General features: G+C 46.2%; 1 protein-coding gene across 1 annotated transcript in view; it reads right to left on the minus strand.

Annotated features, from left to right (window-relative positions):
• Nucleotides 1–5,077: 5,077 nt before the first annotated feature.
• CCNI (cyclin I) overlaps nucleotides 5,078–18,289 on the minus strand; it is a 92,209-nt gene continuing 78,997 nt past the window's right edge. Inside the window, exons 4-7 of the mRNA XM_075861707.1 lie at nucleotides 15,075–15,149; nucleotides 10,870–11,010; nucleotides 9,340–9,570; nucleotides 5,078–6,663 (exon numbers count right to left, since the gene is read on the minus strand). Coding sequence (XP_075717822.1) covers nucleotides 6,208–6,663; nucleotides 9,340–9,570; nucleotides 10,870–11,010; nucleotides 15,075–15,149 — 903 coding nt within the window. The 3' untranslated portion in view covers nucleotides 5,078–6,207. The remainder of the gene's footprint in view (nucleotides 6,664–9,339; nucleotides 9,571–10,869; nucleotides 11,011–15,074; nucleotides 15,150–18,289) is intronic.

Raw genomic sequence — 18,289 nt, forward strand, 5'->3', positions numbered from 1 at the left:
TACATTGCGCGTTCATTGGCTGATTGCATTGTTTTAAATGGATAAACTTTTAGGCGCTGTTCACACGGGCAGAAAACTCTGCCTCTAAATTCTTTGAGGAATTTTAAGGCAGATTTTGACGTGCCTGCACTCTGCTGCGTTTTTCGTGGCGTTATTCGGCCGCGCCCATTGAGCACCACGGGCAAATAACACAGCGAAAACCGCTTTCTCTGCCTCCCATTGATGTCAATGGGAGGTCAGAGATGGAGACACCTGAAGAAAGGGCATGAAGTTTTTTCCGGCAGACGGGGAAAAAAAACGCCTCCGCCTCCCATTGAAATCACTGGAAGCGTTTTTGGATGATTTTTGGCGCGGTTTCCTTGTGAAAAAACTGTGAATATACCCTTATTGTTGTCATCAGCACATCTGTGTAAACAGGAAGACGTGCTGCCGACACGATAGAACTGTATGGGGGATGAGTGATCGGACTAACGAGCACTCGTCCCTATACTAGCTCCTGTGACAGGAGAAAACGAGCGCCGATCCACGAGCTGTCTTGTTGATCGGCGCTCATATACATGGCCCATGTCAGGCCATGTAAGGGCTCGTCCACACGTAGTGGAATTGCTGTGTATTTTCCCGTACGGAAGGAAACTACACAGCAGAATACAGTAACCGCCAAAGTGGGTGAGATATAACAAATCTTATCCACACGCTGCGAAAATATTCCAAGCAGACAGTGGACAGAATTGCTGCGTTTTTTTTTAGAAGAGATGTCACCATCTCCCAGCATTGTGAAAAACGCAGAAAAATATGCGCCATTTTCTGCAGTCAAAAACGCAGGAAATGGTGGGTTTTTGCTGCAGCGGAGTCTGCTACTTTCAGCGGAAATCCTGCCGAAATTTTGTTACGCGTGGACAAGCCGTAATACTACCTTTAGGCCTTATTTACACGAGTGATATGCACGTGAAAATCACGCACGTCGCATGGACCTATGCTAGTCAATGGGGCCATTCAGACATTCTGTGTTTCCCACGCAGCGTGTCCGCTGCGTGAAACTCACAGCATGTCCTATACTTTAGCGTTTTTCGCGCATCACGCACCCATTGATGTCAATGGGTGCGTGAAAACTGCGCACGTCACACGGACGCACTTCCGTGGGCCGCGCGTACTTCACGCTACAGTTGTTGAAGAAATTAAGGGAATAATGAAACTACCTCCTTCATTTCTGTTTATAAACATCAAAACCACGTGTCATAACGATGCCATACGCGCAAAAAAACACGCAGCCACGCACCAAACACTGATGCCACACAGAACTGCAACGCGCAAAAAACAGTGTTTTTTGCGTGCGCAAAACGCACACGTTCGTGTAAATAAGGCCTCAGGGAGACTTCCTAGTGCCTGGAAACCCCCCACTGAGCAGTTGAAGAAAACAAAACAAAACACAAAGGCTGAAATTCTGCCACCACGAAGAGGCGCTCACAGCATATAAATTTATTATGGAGGTCAATAAGAGCTGTAAAAATACTTACGCAGTAAGCACCCCCTAGCGGTGGCGACAGGAAGACAGACTTATCATGTTACACTACGGATGCGAAAAGGGAACTAGGGGGGCCATGCCCCAGGACAACCAGAGTACGCAAAAGATGATTCGTTTTAAATTGAATACTTTGTTAGTACAATAAAACGGGATTCCCTTTTTTTAGTGGTTACAGTACCACGCTATGTTTAGTCACTTTTGCCTTTCTAGTATCCATGAAGGAGAAGGTCCCTGGTTACATCCTTGGAGAACTAGAAGAACCAGCAGGCGGAGGAAGCGCAGTACAGTGGTGTGAGAAGAAACCTCTTGGGTCTACCCCGTAGTGTATGCAGTGGCATCTCAATAAAAGGACACCAGTTGCTTGCACAGAACTCCCTCGTATAAGAATTGTTTGAGCAGTGAGGTGCAATTTAGCATTTTATTTATGATTCAATAAAGCCGCAATACGTAAACAGCAGTTGCCTTCTTGTGTCACCAGAGGGAGACCGTTTGCATAATAAGACATATTTGTGTAATTCTCCTTTTAGTAAGAAGATCCTTTTCCAGGAATTTGTGTGGTTTCTAAGCTGGACACAGTCCAGCATTTAAAAGGGAACTAATACCTTTTTGGGCACTAAACCACCAGCGTGTCGTTATACTGCTAGGGTGAAGCGTCCTAAACACGCCCCTCGCATTTTGTCCAAAAAAGAAGAATAACGTGAGCTACATGTAAATGACCAGAAAAGAATCCTGAGATGAGTCCCGGTCTGCAGGCCTCAGCTTCAAAAGTGCAAGTGCAGAACTTGAAGTGTGGGACTTCTCTCAACATTCTCCTCTGGTAATTTACATACAGCGTACACATTTGGTCTAAAAAGAAGTTATAATGCAGTTTTGGAGAGGGGCATGTTCGGAGTGCTATACTCTAGCAGTATAACCACATGTCGGTGGTTTAGTGCCTTAAAGTCTAGGGACATTTTCCAGTACAGCACTTACCAGATATTAAAATATTTCTGCAACAGGCATCCATCCCTGTGTATTTATCACATGGAAACAAGGATTTTTAACCGCAAGTAGCATTTCAAAAACAGTTCGGTGTAAAGGCATTAGCTGAAGGATCCTAAAATTTCATGGAATGGATTTGCGTCTTTAAAGAAAAAGTAAAAGCAAGAAACATTTTTTTTTTTGTAAGTACAGCCGACCGTACACGATATAACTGCCAGCCAAAGGCTTGTTTGCCCAACAGTGATTTCTCTTGCATGTTTATTTCAATGGGAAGAGAAGTGAATAACCCGCAGCGAATAACCCATGGGAACAAAGGATTGAAAATGTTGACATCCAGAACGTCCGGCCCATCTTTTCCCCGAAATTTGCCATCAGGAGTCATATAAGATCATTTACTGATTGCACAGAAATTGGCTGGTTTGCCCAACTTCTTTACGTATGGCCGGCTTTAGTATGCCTGGTCTCCTATGGCAGACAGAGCAGTGGAGGAATGCTCTTGATGCAATCAGTTGCCATAAAGTGAATTCACATGGGACAGAAATGCTGCAGATTTTCCGCAGCAAAATCCATGTGTCATGTGTGGATTTTGCTACGGATTTTACCCACTCTATACTGAAAAGGGTGAAATCCACAGTGAACATCCAGAACAGAATGAAAAATCAGTGTGGAACATATTCAGCAGCTAAGGGTATGTGCACACACACTAATTACGTCCGTGATTGACGGACGTATTTCGGCCGCAAGTCCCGGACCGAACACAGTGCAGGGAGCCGGGCTCCAAGCATCATACTTATGTACGATGCTAGGAGTCCCTGCCTCGCTGCAGGACCACTGTCACGTACTGAAAACATGATTACAGAACGGGACAGTTGTCCTGCAGCGAGGCAGAGACTCCTAGCATCGTACATAAGTATCATGCTAGGAGCCCGGCTCCCTGCACTGAGTTCAGTCCGGGACTTGCGGCCGAAATACGTCCGTCAATTACGGACGTAATTAGTGTGTGTGCACATACCCTAAGGATGAGATTTGCTTAAATTCTCATCCACATGGCTGGGACTGTAATCCGCTGCAGATTTTCTGTCTCACGTATTTCCAGCCTTAGGCTATGTTCACACGGAGTATTTTGGGGGAGGAATATCTGCCTCAAAATTCCGTTTGGAACTTTGAGGCAGATATTCCTCTCCCTGCACGCCGATTTTCGCGGCAATTATCGCGCCGTTTTTCGCCCGCGGCCATTGAGCGCCGCGGGCATAAAACAGCGAGAAATACGCTTTCTCCTGCCTCCCATTGAAGTCAATGGGAGGTCGGAGGCGGAAGCGCCCGAAGATAGGGCATGTCGCTTCTTTTTCCCGCGAGGCAGTTTTACTGCTCGCGGGAAAAAGACGCCGACGCCTCCCATTGAAATCAATGGGAGGCGTTCTCGGGCCGTTTCTGCCGAGTTTTGCGACGCGGTTTCCGCGTCAAAAAACTCGGCAAAATACCCCGTGTGAACATAGCCTTAGGCTACATGCACACATTGCAGAATTTGTTACAGAAAATCTGCATCAAAACCGCAAGTAATCTGCACTTGAGATTGCATTTTTTGATGCAGAAACAGAAAACGTGCATAAATTGAGCTGCGATGCATTTTTAATCCACAGCATGTCAATTTAAACCTCGTAATTGATGCATTTCTGTTTTTTTAGTACAATGAGGAGGTAAAAGCTGCAACAAATGTTGCGATCTTTGCACCGCAAAAATTGAAAGCCTGAAAAAAAAAATACATTTGATTAAAAAAAAGTCTTTACTTCCTACCCTGACAATGTCACAGCGACGGCTCCTTGTTCCCCCAGCTGTTCTCTGTGTTGCTGGCCTCCTGGAATGATTTTTAATCCCACGTAACTGCAGCAGCCAATCACAGGCCGTACTGGTGGTCACATGGGCTGCAGCGTCATCACAGGAGGCCGGGCTACACAGAGACCAGAGTTGGGGAGCAAGGACATTTTGCTATGGCAATGCCAGGAAAGGTAAGTATTTTACTTTTTTTTTTTTTTCTGCTCTGCTTTCCTCACAGGCAATTCTGACCGAAAATCTGCATCACAACATAGTGCGGTCTTTCGGCTGGAGTTCCCTGCGGGTTCTAGGTCGGATACACTGTACTTTTCCGCAGGGTATCCAACCTGTGTGAACATACCCTAAGGCTGGGTTCACACGAGCATGCTACGTCCGTAAAGGACGGAACGTATTTCGGCCGCAAGTCCCGGACCCAACACACTGCAGGGACCCGGGCTCCTAGCACCATAGTTATGTACGACGCTAGGAGTCCCTGCCTCTCCGTGGAACTACTGTCCTGTACTGAAAACATGATGACAGTACGGGACAGTTGTCCGGCAGCGAGGCAGGGACTCCTAGCGTCGTACATAACTATGGTGCTAGGAGCTCGGCTCCCTGCAGTGTGTTCGGTCCGGGACTTGCGGCCGAAATACGTTCCGTCGTTTACGGACCGAACATGCTCTTGTGAACCCAGCCTAAAGATTAAGATACGTTGAAAAAATCAAGCACACCCATCGACCATAAACTAGAGTAGACAAAGCGTTAGGGCAATTTACTTTATTGCAACCAGGAAAAACTTACATGGGAGTTAGATTCCGTCGGCCATGCCTGCTCCAGATTGAGCAGTGATCTCGAAAGTAGTTTGTTGTGAGAGACAGATTTACAGAAAGAATAAATAGGCATGCTGGGACATAGAAAGGGTATTGCTAACTATTTAATCTTTTCTGATATTTATGAACTCTATAGAACACTGTCCCAGGGGAAAACAAGGAAATCCTGAGTGCAAAATATGCTAACATCATTCTTCTAAACCAGGCAGGGTTGTATCAAGGTGCATTCTGAACACAACAAATTGAAGTCCTTTCTTATTTGTGTCCCTAATGTTTGAAATGTTTTAAAATGATCTGGTGGGTGCAGACCTGCAAGGAAGATCACGCCACATTGACTGCAAGAATACACATTGTCAGCTTACTACAAGCAGAGAACTGCCGGGCCCAATGCTTGGAATGAAAGCAAGGACGCAATTTCTAGAACTAATTAAACACCGATTATTTTGTGAAGTATGCGTCATACGTAAACCCACACAAGTGCCGAGTGCATTTAGGACTTACAATGGAATAAGTCAATTCCTAGGTATTATTTTGTCTGTTAATTTGATAAGAATGAAAATCTTTTTCGTGTAAGGTCAGTTTTCACAAGAAAGCAATAAGAGCTTCTACTGAAGGACAATTCTAGAACACAAGATAGGACAGGCTTGCAGGGAAATGTCAAGGTGCACAAAATACAGTAGATATACTTGCAGAACACAATGGAACTGACAACACTAGAAGGTTAAACAATTCTGCTAATTTTTTTGTCACAGTTTTTGGTTGTTTTGGTAATTTTTTTTGTTTTCTGTTCTTTTCATTTATATTTTTTTAAGCTTTTATTTAAAAGACAGAGATGGAACAAGAATCAGCAGCATGAGAAATCAGGCAGGGCTCGTAGACCTCTGTCCAGACTGGTAGAGCATGGCCTTTGACTACACTTTATAGCTGTAAGTGTGATTTGAACACCATACCTGTTTAGGGGGCCTGCAATGCACTGCATTGACAACGGTACCCCACAACATATGAAGGTGTCAATGGGAATCTAATCTAGCATGTGGTTTTTGCAATGTTTAAGTGCTGATATTACATGACAGACACTGCTTGTAACTGGGGACAAGGGGATATGCTGCCCTCCTGCCTGGACAGACCACTATTGCATGCAGCAATCTCCATACCCCCAACCTCTACAGTGCTATCTTCATTATAAAGCCTCTTGATCCCGTCATAGAAGTCATCAACTTCCATCTGCTCCACTTTCCTCTTAGTGGAGGCCTGCTTGCAGGCTACAGGAGCTGCCAGTCGTTGGTAGATGTAAGATGCTCCCTTCATAAGAGATCCTGGTGTGCTTTTGCCCTTGTGATGGACTCTGGGGCCTGGGACAGGGGAGGGACGGAATTGGTACTCTCTTCTGTTGCAGGTCACCAGTGTCCGCTTGAGGGGACTGTAGACATATACAGCGTTGGGAGGCAAGGAAGCCTGAAGAGGAGAAAGGTGTCGTGATGCCTCTTCCCGACAGAGAAACAGCTGGGTGCTATCCATCTATGAGAAACCAGATTACATGTCAATCAGTGACACAACAATTTACCCACGACCAGCTTAAAGAACATTTACAAACCACATATAAACCCCTTAAGGTATGGCCTAGTTTGGGCCACCAATTCGTATTGCTAGAGCCATAACTTTTTTATTTTAACGTTGATGGTCAAATTGTATGACAGCTCGTTTTTTGCAGGACGAGTTGTAGTTTTTATTGCCATAATTTTGGGTGCTTATAATTTACTGGAATCTTTTCTGAAAAATTTTTTTTTTTTTGCGAGGTGGGCAGTAAATCCGCCATTATTTTATTTCTTTTTTTACACCACGTGCCATGCAGCATAAAAAAAATATGTTAGCTTTATTCTATGGGTCATTATGATTGCGGCTATACCAAAAACTTATTTTTTTATGGTTTAGTATTTTTATAAAATTGAATATGTTTGGGGGGGGGGGGGGGGGTCTTTTTCTTTATTCATTATTAAACTTCATTTTATTTGTCCCATTTGTCGTTTGATCACCTACATAATACTTTGGAATACTTCATATTCCAGAGCATTACTGCCTATCAGTGTATCCCCAACAGGCAATCTTCATGGCCTTATAGGCAAATGCCTATGGAAGACCTGGGGGCCTATGATAGGTCCACAGCTGAAATGGTAACCCATCAGCACCCCGCTATGTCAAGCTCCTTAGATACCATGGTCACTATTGACCACTGCATCTAAAACATTTAACAGCCAGGCTCCTGCTGTTGGTCGCATAGCTACTGCGCCCGTGCATTCATTCTGCCTAACTGTGCGCCATGGAGCTTTTTTATAAAGCAATCGTGGTGCGCCAAGGGGTAATGAACATTGACTTCAAAAACGGTTATTATAAGATGCATATTTACATCATTACAAAAATCGTATGTACTAGGACTGATAGAAATTGTAAATGGGACCATAATTCCTTATGCTCACGACCGTTGTGCCACTCGGGCCGTTTTTGACGGCATCCGAGTGGCACCCAATAGTCTTCACGGACCCATTCACTTTAGCGGGTGAATCGGGTCCGTGAAAAATTATCCGAGTCTCCGATCCGAGGAAAGATAGGACATGTTCCATCTTTCCTCGGATCACTGACGGGACTCGGCCGGCCCACACGGTCGTGTGCATGAGGCGTTAGGCTACATTCACACGACAGTGAAAAAAAATGGCCATTAAAAACCGATCAACTGTCAGTTTTTCATGGCCATTTTGCATCAGTGTGTCTCCAAATTTTCATCCATTTCCAGACCGTCTGTCCATTTTTAATGGCCGTTTGTCATCCGTTTTTCATTACCGCAAAAGGATGGATTTCATATGTCAGTTTTTTTTTGTCCCAACCACTTGGGAGATAGTGCTGCAATGTCCCAGTAGATAGTGTCACAGTGCCCACTGTAGATACTGACACAGTGCCCACATATAGTGACAGTACCCACATAGTGCCACAGTGCCGATTGTAGATAGTGCCACATTGCCCACATAGTATCACAGTGCCCACATATAAAGTGCCAGTGCCCACATAGTGCCACAGTGCCCATGTAGATAGTGCCAGTGTCCCCTGTTGATAGTGCCACACCTCCATATAGCACCACCCCTTGTAGATAGCGCCCCCCTCCCCAATAAATAGAGAAATCCCTCTGGCTGGGGATTCATCATAGACGGCACCCCTGACGTCCCCGTCCATATATGGGGGATGGGGGGGTTTGCCATCTTCAGGCAGGGGGGTGCTATCTACAAGACTGGAGTCCCCGGCCAGAGATCTTGCGATGCTCTGGCTGGGGATTCTATTGTTTAATGCTCTGACTTCACTGTCCTTATATGGACAGTGCTGTCAGGGGCTTCCCCAGGCTCAGAGCTCAAAGTAGCGATGTGTGCGTGCAGTGCTCAGCCAGAATCAGTTTTTACCGCCGTTACAAGGATTGTTTCCTGCAAAATGGCCGGTAAAAATGGATCTATTGACTTCTATGGGAGCCGTCTGGCTGTGAAAACGGCCAAAAATCTGGCATGTCCTTTTTTTTGACAGCCAATATTCACGGGTCATTAAAAAAAACGGCAACGTGAATACAGAAACAGAACTTCATTGTTCTGAAAACGTCCGTGTGACGGCCATTAAAAAAACGTCCGTCACACGTGTGAATGTAGCCTAATAGTAATGCAGTTCAACAGTACATAATTCTTTTTTTTTATGTAGAATCAATCCAAGTGTAATAATTATTATGCCCTAATTTATAGCTTCAGCGTTATAGTGAATGTCCAACTTTTATCATGTTGTTTTAGGTAAAAAATGTTGTGCTTATTAAGTTCTTAATATATCTTTCTAAAACAAAGCTTTAGACCCCTGCATAGACATAAGATTTAAAAGATAAGATTGTGGCTGCCTGCAGCTACCACTAGGGGGAGCTTACTGCCTGCCGTATTATTTTTGTGTAGAATGAATAGCAGTATGCAGTAAGCTCCCTCCAGTGGCAGCTGCAGGCATCCAGAATCTTATCTTTTACATTCACGGAGATGGATACTTTTTAGATAATAATTGTATGGGTTTTGTAATTCAGATCAACTCCCCCAGTCCAAGTCTTGAACGCTGTTTCGTTACTATTTACCATTTACCACTCTGCCCGGTTGAGTCAAGGTCTAAAACCCAAATTACGCTGCTCACCTGTGCAGATTGAAGCAGTTTGATAGTAATAGCAAGCCAATCAGGAAGCAGTTTTTCCATGTCTAAGCTGAGAACAGCCAGTGCCAGCATGGAGCCCTTGAACTGCAGAAGCTGGTGAGAGGCTATGCACCGTAGAAGCTGGCGAGTCAGCAGAACTACATGCTGTGATGGGTTCACCTCAGGCATATTGTCTAACAATTGTGGGCTGGTAATCAGCAGCATGGCATGGAACTGGTAACAGATGAAAAAAATACAAGATGACAACACACATTCTGATACATCAAGCGGCTATTCGCTAACATATTTTGTGTTTAAAGGCTGCAAAAAACTTAATTCACAGTCTTGTGTACAATTATAGATAGGAGAATAATATTGTAGACAAAAACAATTCATAACCTAGGTTTCTCTTTAATTATTTGCCTTTACTGCAAGTAAACAAAAGCTTTGCGATCTAGAAAGAACATTAAAGCAATGAGGTAAGTGAGCATATAAAAGATCTAAACCTACATGTAATAATAAGGTCATATTCACATTTACTTCCCTCATGTAACAGAAGCTACAGCTTTGCAGAACATCAATTTCACTACTGTGCCTCCGTATTTGTGACATGTCCGTATTGTGCAAGAACTGAATATTATGATCGCCTCCAACTTTTTCAGTTTTTTTTCCCCGACTTACAATGATGGGCTATACACAAGACCCCTGCTAACCAGCAGAATGTAGAAGCCACAGCACTGTAGTTCCTCACTGCAGTACCAAACACAGCACTGTGCATGTAAGGCTATGTGCACACGATAACGACCATTACGTCTGAAATTACGGAGCTGTTTTCAGGAGAAAACAGCTCCGTAATTTCAGACGTAATTGCATGTACTCGCTTTTGCGAGGCGTCAATTACGGCCGTAATTTGGAGCTGTTCTTCATTGGAATCAATAAAAAACGGCTCAAAATTACGTCTCAAGAAGTGCCCTGCACTTCTTTTGACGAGCCGTCTTTTTTACGGGTCGTCGTTTGACAGCGACGCGTAAATGACAGGTCGTCGGCACAGTACGTCGGCAAACCCATTCAAATGAATGGGCAGATGTTTGCCGACGTATTGTAGCCGTATTTTCAGACGTAAATCGAGGCTTAAAACGCCTCGTTTAGGTCTGAAAATAGGTCGTGTGAACCCAGCCTAACTGTATCTGGTACTACAGCCCAGCTGCATCCAAGTGAATGGGGCTGAGCTGCAGCACCAGACAGAGCTGTTGATGCGCATCCACGTGGAGAATGACTGGAGAGGTGGCCACACATGTGCGCAGCTCTCTCCATACACTTTTATAGGAGTTACGAAAACATGGCCACCTCTCCATTCATTCTTTGCCTAGATGCATTCACAAGGCGTGAGGGGGGGATGGTCGAGTGACCGCCATTCTGGAGATACGTGAGGGACCCGCATAGATTAGTCATCCCGTTTAAAATTCCCAACTTTCTTAATGGTCTTCCTTTCCAAATCTTTTTAATTCAAATGGTTTCTTAAAGCATATTTACAATGTGGAGGAAATCCAACGGTGTAGCCGTATGAAGGTCCCAGTTTAGTTTGTCCAGAATGATCCTCTCCATCCTGAGAACCTCAGCTGGAGAGCAGTCGCAGGAACTTCCTTGAGTCAAGACTTTGAGGACAGGAATTCGCTACAGCAGAAACAAAATCGCAAATTAAATACACAATTCCAGTTGAAAATAAAAAATCTAGAAAACATTTACAATATATTGATAATCTGTACTGATAATATGTGAAAGTTAAAAGGGGCCAAATATGTCACGGACATCTAACTGTCCCAGCATTCATTTTTAGATTATTTCAATTAAATTATATCAGAATACAGAGCAGTTCACGATGTATAGCTGGTCGTACACATTAGAGAACTGTATAAAGCAGAAAAAGCTCTCTCCTTCCGTGCCCAAAAGCGTTCTTATTTCAGTGACAACAGGGGACAAATCCAACATTACCGATCCTTCATTCCCCCCCCCAACATCTGGATTCAGGGGACAGTCAGGCTACCCCATAGACATTCGGCTGATTTTGATCTTCTGTTTATGACCAGCTTAAAGTGTAACTAAACGTTCTACTAAATTCTGACATGTCATAGTGACATGTCAGAAGTTTTGATTAGTGAGGGTCCGAGCACTGAGACCCCCACCAATCGCTAAAAGGAAGGGGCAGAAGTGCTCGTGTGAACGCTCAGCCGCTTCGTTTCTGTTCGGCTTTTTCCGGAAATCAGTGTAGCGGAGTAGGGGCTCATAGACTTTCTATTGAGCCTGTACGGATACATTAAATTTCCCAAAAAGCCAAACAGATACTAATCGGCTCAGCGCTCACACAAGCGCTTCTGCCGCTTCATTTTAGAGATTGGTGGGGGTCTCAGTGCTCGGATCCCCACCAATCAAAACTACTTACATGTCAGAAGTTTGTCGAACATTTAGTTACACTTTAAAGAGGCTCTGTCACCAGATTTTGAAACCCCTATCTGCTATTGCAGCAGATCGGCGCTGCAATGTAGATAACAGTAACATTTTTATTTTTAAAAAACGAGCATTTTTGGCCAAGTTATGACCATTTTTGTATTTATGTAAATGAGGCTTTCTAAAGTCCAACTGGGCGTGTTTAAAGTAAAAGTACAACTGGGCGTGTATTATGTGTGTTACAACTGGGCGTGTTTACTACTTTTACTAGCTGGGCGTTCTGACGAGAAGTATTATCCACTTCTCTTCAGAACGCCCAGCTTCTGTCAGTGCAGACACAGCGTGTTCTCGAGAGATCACGCTGTGTCGTCACTCACTTCCTGCCCCAGGTCCTGCATCGTGTCGGACGAGCAAGGACACATCGGCACCAGAGGCTACAGTTGATTCTGCAGCAGCATCGGCGTTTGTAGGTAAGTCGATGTAGCTACTTACCTGCAAACGCTGATGCTGCTGCAGAATCAACTGTAGCCTCTGGTGCCGATGTGGCCGACACGATGCAGGACCTGGGGCAGGAAGTGAGTGACGTCACAGCGTGATCTCTCGAGAACACGCTGTGTGTCTGCACTGCCAGAAGCTGGGTGTTAACGAACAGAAGTGGATGATGCTGATTCGTCAGCATCATACACTCCCATTCCTAACGCCCAGCTAGTAAAAGAAGTAAAAACGCCCCGATGTACGCACATAATACACGCCCAGTTGGACTTTTACTTTTAAACACACCCACTTGGACTTTTGCAAGCCTCATTTGCATAAATACAAAAATGGTCATAACTTGGCCAAAAATGCTCGTTTTTTAAAAATAAAAACGTTACTCTTATCTACATTGCAGCGCCTATCTGCTGCAATAGCAGATAGGGGTTGCAAAATCTGGTGACAGAGCCTCTTTAAGTAGGACTATTTTCTAAGACCGAGATCACAAATCATTGTCAATTTGCATTGTACAAAATCACGGCAAGAACTGCAAGTTGACAATGACGTAAGAATACATCCTATATGCTGCAGAAAAATGCCCATGAAATTCCCAATCTAGCAACATAATGTATTTATGAAAAACTAGCCCCAGGTTCAAATATCCAAACTAAAAATGACCTCATTACTGACACTTTTCTGAAATCTCTCTCAAGTATGTGCCCATTCTTGTCTATCTGTCCTTTGCTACAGGGGTATTTACTCGACTCTAAGGCCCCATGCACACGAACGTGTTTTTTTGGCCGCAATTCTCCCGCAAATCTGCGGGTGAGCTGCAGTCCCATTCATTTCTATGGGCACATGCACACGACCGTGCATTGCCCTGGAGGCCAGACCGTAAAAAGATAGGACATGTCTTATTACGGCCGCATTTTGCAGTCCGGGCTCATTGAAATGAAAGTACACGGCCATGTGCATGACCCGTGATTCACGGATGGCCTGCGTACGACACTCCGCGGCCGTCCGAGACGCAAACCACGGGCCGTGCACACCACTACGGTCGTGTGCATGAGCCCTAAATCATAATTCTGCTGTGGTATTGTTTGGTGCAGAACAAGTTTGGAAACACGAATTTGGGAGACATCATAGATAACAAGTTAACTCATTCATAGCCAGTAAAGACATACGATACTGTATGTGCAACTTGTGCAGCTCAACAAGAGCCCTTTAGGTTAAGGGGCCCATAAATAATATTGGTTCTTTATCTTAAATCACATGTAAAAGGCTAGACTCCTTCCTATCTATGTCTTACAATTAGTGGTGGATTCATACAGAGGTGAGGGATTTTCTGGAGAGTCATCAAATTAACAGTTGTAAATCAAGGAGATTATATTCTGTTCAGGCACAGGGGCCCTCTGTTGTTGGTAAACTACTGTGATATCACAAGTTTTAGTCTAGTAGGTAGCCCCGATATCAGAAATGCCGGTCAGGTCAGCTGCTGTGACATCACAAGTGGGTTTCAGACAGGTATGCAACTGTGACATCACAAATGATTTTGTGTAGGGTAAGCTACTGTAACATCACACATTTTTTTCTGTTAGGTAAGCTGCTGTAACAACATCACAAATGTATTTCTGTTAGGGTAGCTGCTCTGACATTACAAGCGGGTTTCAGACAAGTAACATGCTCTGCATTCACAAATGTGTATTATGCACAAAACATATGTATCATCAAAGTAGGGTTGAAAACTAAGGGGACAATTTACAGTCTTTGTACATGTGCCATCTGTTGTTGGTGTCTACTCCAGATTTTATACGTAAAGACAAGTAAGCTACAACTCTAGACGAGGAGCAACGTTTTTAAAATCATCATGCATAAAGTTCCTTACATCTAGGCTCTCCGAATAAAGAAATCATATTTTTAGGAAAGTGGATAGACTAGGTAAATAGACTATATTTCTTGTTACCATGACAACTATGTTTAGATGGAGCACACAAGAAAATGGCAACAGCACTCTGTGAACACTAATGCCACCTAAGCCACTAAATATAAATAAATATGCATTACTGCTAAATCTACTTACAATAGTGAGGTTCTTAGCGCACATTTTGATAAAATTGTGTGAGCCCACCTGCCACGACAAGGCGACCTCTATGAGGTGGGAACCTACGCTGCACATACACCCAGAACTGGGACTAAGCCTACATATGCTTGGGGATGATAGGAACCAGCGTTAAACTATTTAAAATCACCCAGGGCAGAATGGGAGGAGTGGAAGAACAAAAATGGAGGCAGTCACTAATCCCATATATATGAATCACAAACACAAAAATTTGAACAGTACATTCCAACAAAATGAAACAAAACGTGTATACAGGTGCAAGAACACCTGTGACTGCAAATTTATACAGCACACTCTGCGAACACTAATTCCACCTAAGCCACTAAATATAAATAAGTATGCATTACTGCTAAATCGCCCACCTGCCACGTGCTATGTGCAGTGTAGGTTCTCACCTCATAGAGGTTGCCTTGTCGTGGCAGGCGGGCTCACACAATTTGATCAAAATACGCGCTAAGAACCTCCCTATTGTAAGTAGATTTAGCAGTAATGCATATTTATTTATGTTTAGCGGTTTAGGTGGCATTAGTGTTCACAGAGTGCGGTCGCCATTTTCTTGTGTACTGTATAAATTTGCAGTCACATGCGTTCTTGCACCTGTATACACGTTTTGTTTCATTTTGTTGGAATGTGCTGTTCAAATTTTTGTGTTGTTTATATATTTAGATGGATGTTTAGTTAGAAATGATGCTGAATAACTTACTTCATCCTCCTCAACGGTTTTGGCAGCAAGGTAGAAGCAGCTGATTGCAATGCACCGCAGGTATTTTGAATGGGCCTGCCAAAAAAATGAAATAATTAGCATTCAGGTTTATCGTTTCACACTGTTCAGGTGAATTAGGGATTCTGGCCATTTCACCTCTCTCATCTCCACACGATCTAATAATCTAAAACAATACTTTTCACTCCTTAGGGTCCTTTTACACCGGCCAATATTGGCCGTAAAAACGAGCACCCATCAACGAGACAGCTCGTTGATCGGCGCTCGTTTGCTCCTTTCAGAAGGAGCTATGTGTGAGGACGAGTGATCGTTAGTACAATTGCAGGTTCCCACGCATTTCCATGCATTTGCTTGTTCATAGGCTGATTGTTGCACGGTTTACACAGAGCAATGATGGGGAACGAGCGTTCATATGTTTGCCCGATCCTTGGCCAGTGTAAAAGGGCCGTTAGTCCTGAAGAGCAGAGGCGTATCACACATCTCAGTGCTGAAGACCTGGCCACTTATTTTAAAAGGTAAAATTTACGACACCTGGCATGAAATCATCTCTTAGTCCTCAAGAAGAGGCTGGACGCAGCCTGCAGGGCTTAGGAGGGAAGCCTCCATGACAGACCTAGGAGGGAAAGGGTTAAGTGTTGAGGGAGAGTTAGGAGGAGGTGGAGGAGGGACAGGGAGGAGTTAGGGGCCGTTACGGAGCTTCCCGCTGTTTTCGTCACTGAGCCGGAAGCAGCGGGAGGAGTAACACACACTTGAGCAAGCTCCCCGTTGCCCCGCTCTGTGTGTGATGTCTGAGGCTGTTATACTTGCGCGGCTGCGCGCCGCTGCTGTGCACCACGGTCCCGGATGGCTGGAGGAGACCGTGGCGGCACTTACCGTGATCCCGGACGCCGAATCGCCACGTCAGGCCCGGCATACGAGGTCTGTTGATGTCGGGGACAGGCTCCCCTCCCCCGGCCCCCTTCTTGGCAGTAATATGGCGGCGGGGGGGAGTCAGCAACACCCGCTCCTGCTCAGAGGAGGCAGAGAGCGTCGCCAGGGGTGACGGTGACTCAGGCCGGGTCCACCCGTCGCTCCCGGCGGTCCCGACCTCCAGAATGCTTCAGCCCTGAGGTGGTCCCGCGGACACGGCGTCGCAGGGGGAGCCCTACAATGGACGCTGCAGGCCAGGCAGCTGGGAGGGCCGCCTCTTCGCAGGCCCTGCGTCCTGGCAGGAATCCCCAGCCGTGACGGGGTCCGGCGGTTATCAGGGAGTCGCAGGCCGGGCTCCCTGTCACCCCTCCCCCATCAGATGCAAGATTTGGAGGACAAGCTACGGCCGCCCCACCTGGTGATGTTCCGGCCGGGGGGCAGGCTTCATCGAGATCGTCGAGACGGACGCCTAGACCTGCAGCGACGTCGAGGCAACAGGTCCGGTTGGAGGTCTGGGTCCCGGCGGTCGGGCGGCAGGTTGCCGGCCCATCTGTCAGCGCGTCATCATCCCCGTTTCGGAGATGTCGGTGGGATGGCCATTCGTCTGCGAGAGAGGAGCTGGAGGAAGGTGAACTGGACGTGTATCGGCGAGGTCAGGATGGTCCGGCTGACGGGAACACAGCGCCTGTGCAGCCCGGTGAGTGCATAACTCCATCTTTGTCGTATCCAGCGATTTTTATGTCGGGTGTCGGCGGGGGGGCTGCTAGCGTCGCATCGGTGGCCGGTAGTGGCGCGGGCGGGCGCGACGGCGCGGGTCTAGCGGACTTAGTGGGTTGCTTGCGGGAGCTGGTCGGGCGTCTAGATAGGGCAGCGGCGCCAGTAGTTACGGAGGTGTCCCCGGCGGTAGTTTGGGAAGGCCCCAGGGAAGTGGGATCGGTACAGGCGCGGCCCGGGATGGCGGCTAGGGAGGCGGTCGCGGTGTCGGTACAGACCGAGGCACAAAAAGAAGGCGATCGGGTGCGTATTGATGATCGTGCTCGTGGGGAGGTGTATGTTTGCTTCGAAGGTCCGTTGGGGGCGCACTTAAAACCGGAGGTGCGTGAGCGTATCTGGAAGGACGAATACGTCGAGATTTTTTCTCTCCTGCCGCTTGCTAAATTCAATTTGGATAAGAGCAAGCGGGACGAGAGTAAGAAGGACGAGGAGGAACGTCGGCGGTATAGGCTTATCCCGCAGACATTCGTTAATTGGTCGCAGGCGTTCGCCATATTAGCCAGTGTAATAGGAGAAAAGGCGCCGGAAAATTGTTCGGCGTTGTTTTGCTATTTTGACGCCATTGGGGAGGCTCATAGGGCGTACGGGGGGCAGGCGTCGCTAAGGTACGATGAGCAATTCCGTCAGCGTAAAGCGGTTCGGCCGGCGAATCGGTGGGACCAGAAGGATATTGCTCTCTGGTTAAGGGTTACGGCTCCGGTTAGGCAGCCCTTTCTCGGGAGCGTCGGCCAGGGGGGCCAGTCCAGTCAGGTCGGACAAGGCGGCGGGGCAAAGTTGGGATTCTGCTGGCAATTTAACGATGGCCAGTGTAAGTTCGGGGCCACGTGCAAGTTCCAGCACGTGTGTTCAGAGTGTAATGGTGCATCCCACGGGGCGGCAAAATGTATGCGAAAAAAGAGGTCAGGGAACTAGTCCTCCTCGGCTGGTCAAGGGGTTGTCACCGGTGAGGGTGGAAAGGATGGCCCCTTATCTAAATGAGTATCCGGATAGGGCGGCGGCCAAGTTACTTTACGAGGGGTTTTGTGTTGGTTTTATTATTCCTCCGCCTCCTTATGAGGTCCCGGTTACGCGGAGGAACCTTAAATCGGCCTACTTGCATGCCGAGGTCGTGTCGGAAAAATTGTTTAAAGAAGTTTCGTTGGGTCGCATGGCGGGGCCTTTTGTTGATCCGCCAATAAAAGATTTAGTGGTGTCCCCATTGGGTATTGTTCCAAAGCGCGAGCCCCGGAAATTTCATTTGATTCAGCATTTATCGTTTCCCAAGGGTTCGTTGGTAAATGACGGGATTGATCACGAGTTGTGCTACGTAGTGTATACCTCATTCGATAAGGCGGTGGGGTTAGTTCGTGCTGCGGGTCCAGGTGCGCTGCTAGCAAAGACCGACATCGAGGCGGCGTTCAGGTTGTTGCCAGTTCATCCAGAAAGCCAACGGCTGTTGGGTTGTTTTTGGAATGGGGCTTTTTACGTGGATCGTGGTGTGTTCCCTTTCTTGCGCATACTTCGAGGTGTTTAGT

The sequence above is a fragment of the Rhinoderma darwinii genome, chromosome 1 (assembly GCF_050947455.1).
Source record: "Rhinoderma darwinii isolate aRhiDar2 chromosome 1, aRhiDar2.hap1, whole genome shotgun sequence".
Taxonomy (NCBI): Eukaryota; Metazoa; Chordata; class Amphibia; order Anura; family Rhinodermatidae; genus Rhinoderma; species Rhinoderma darwinii.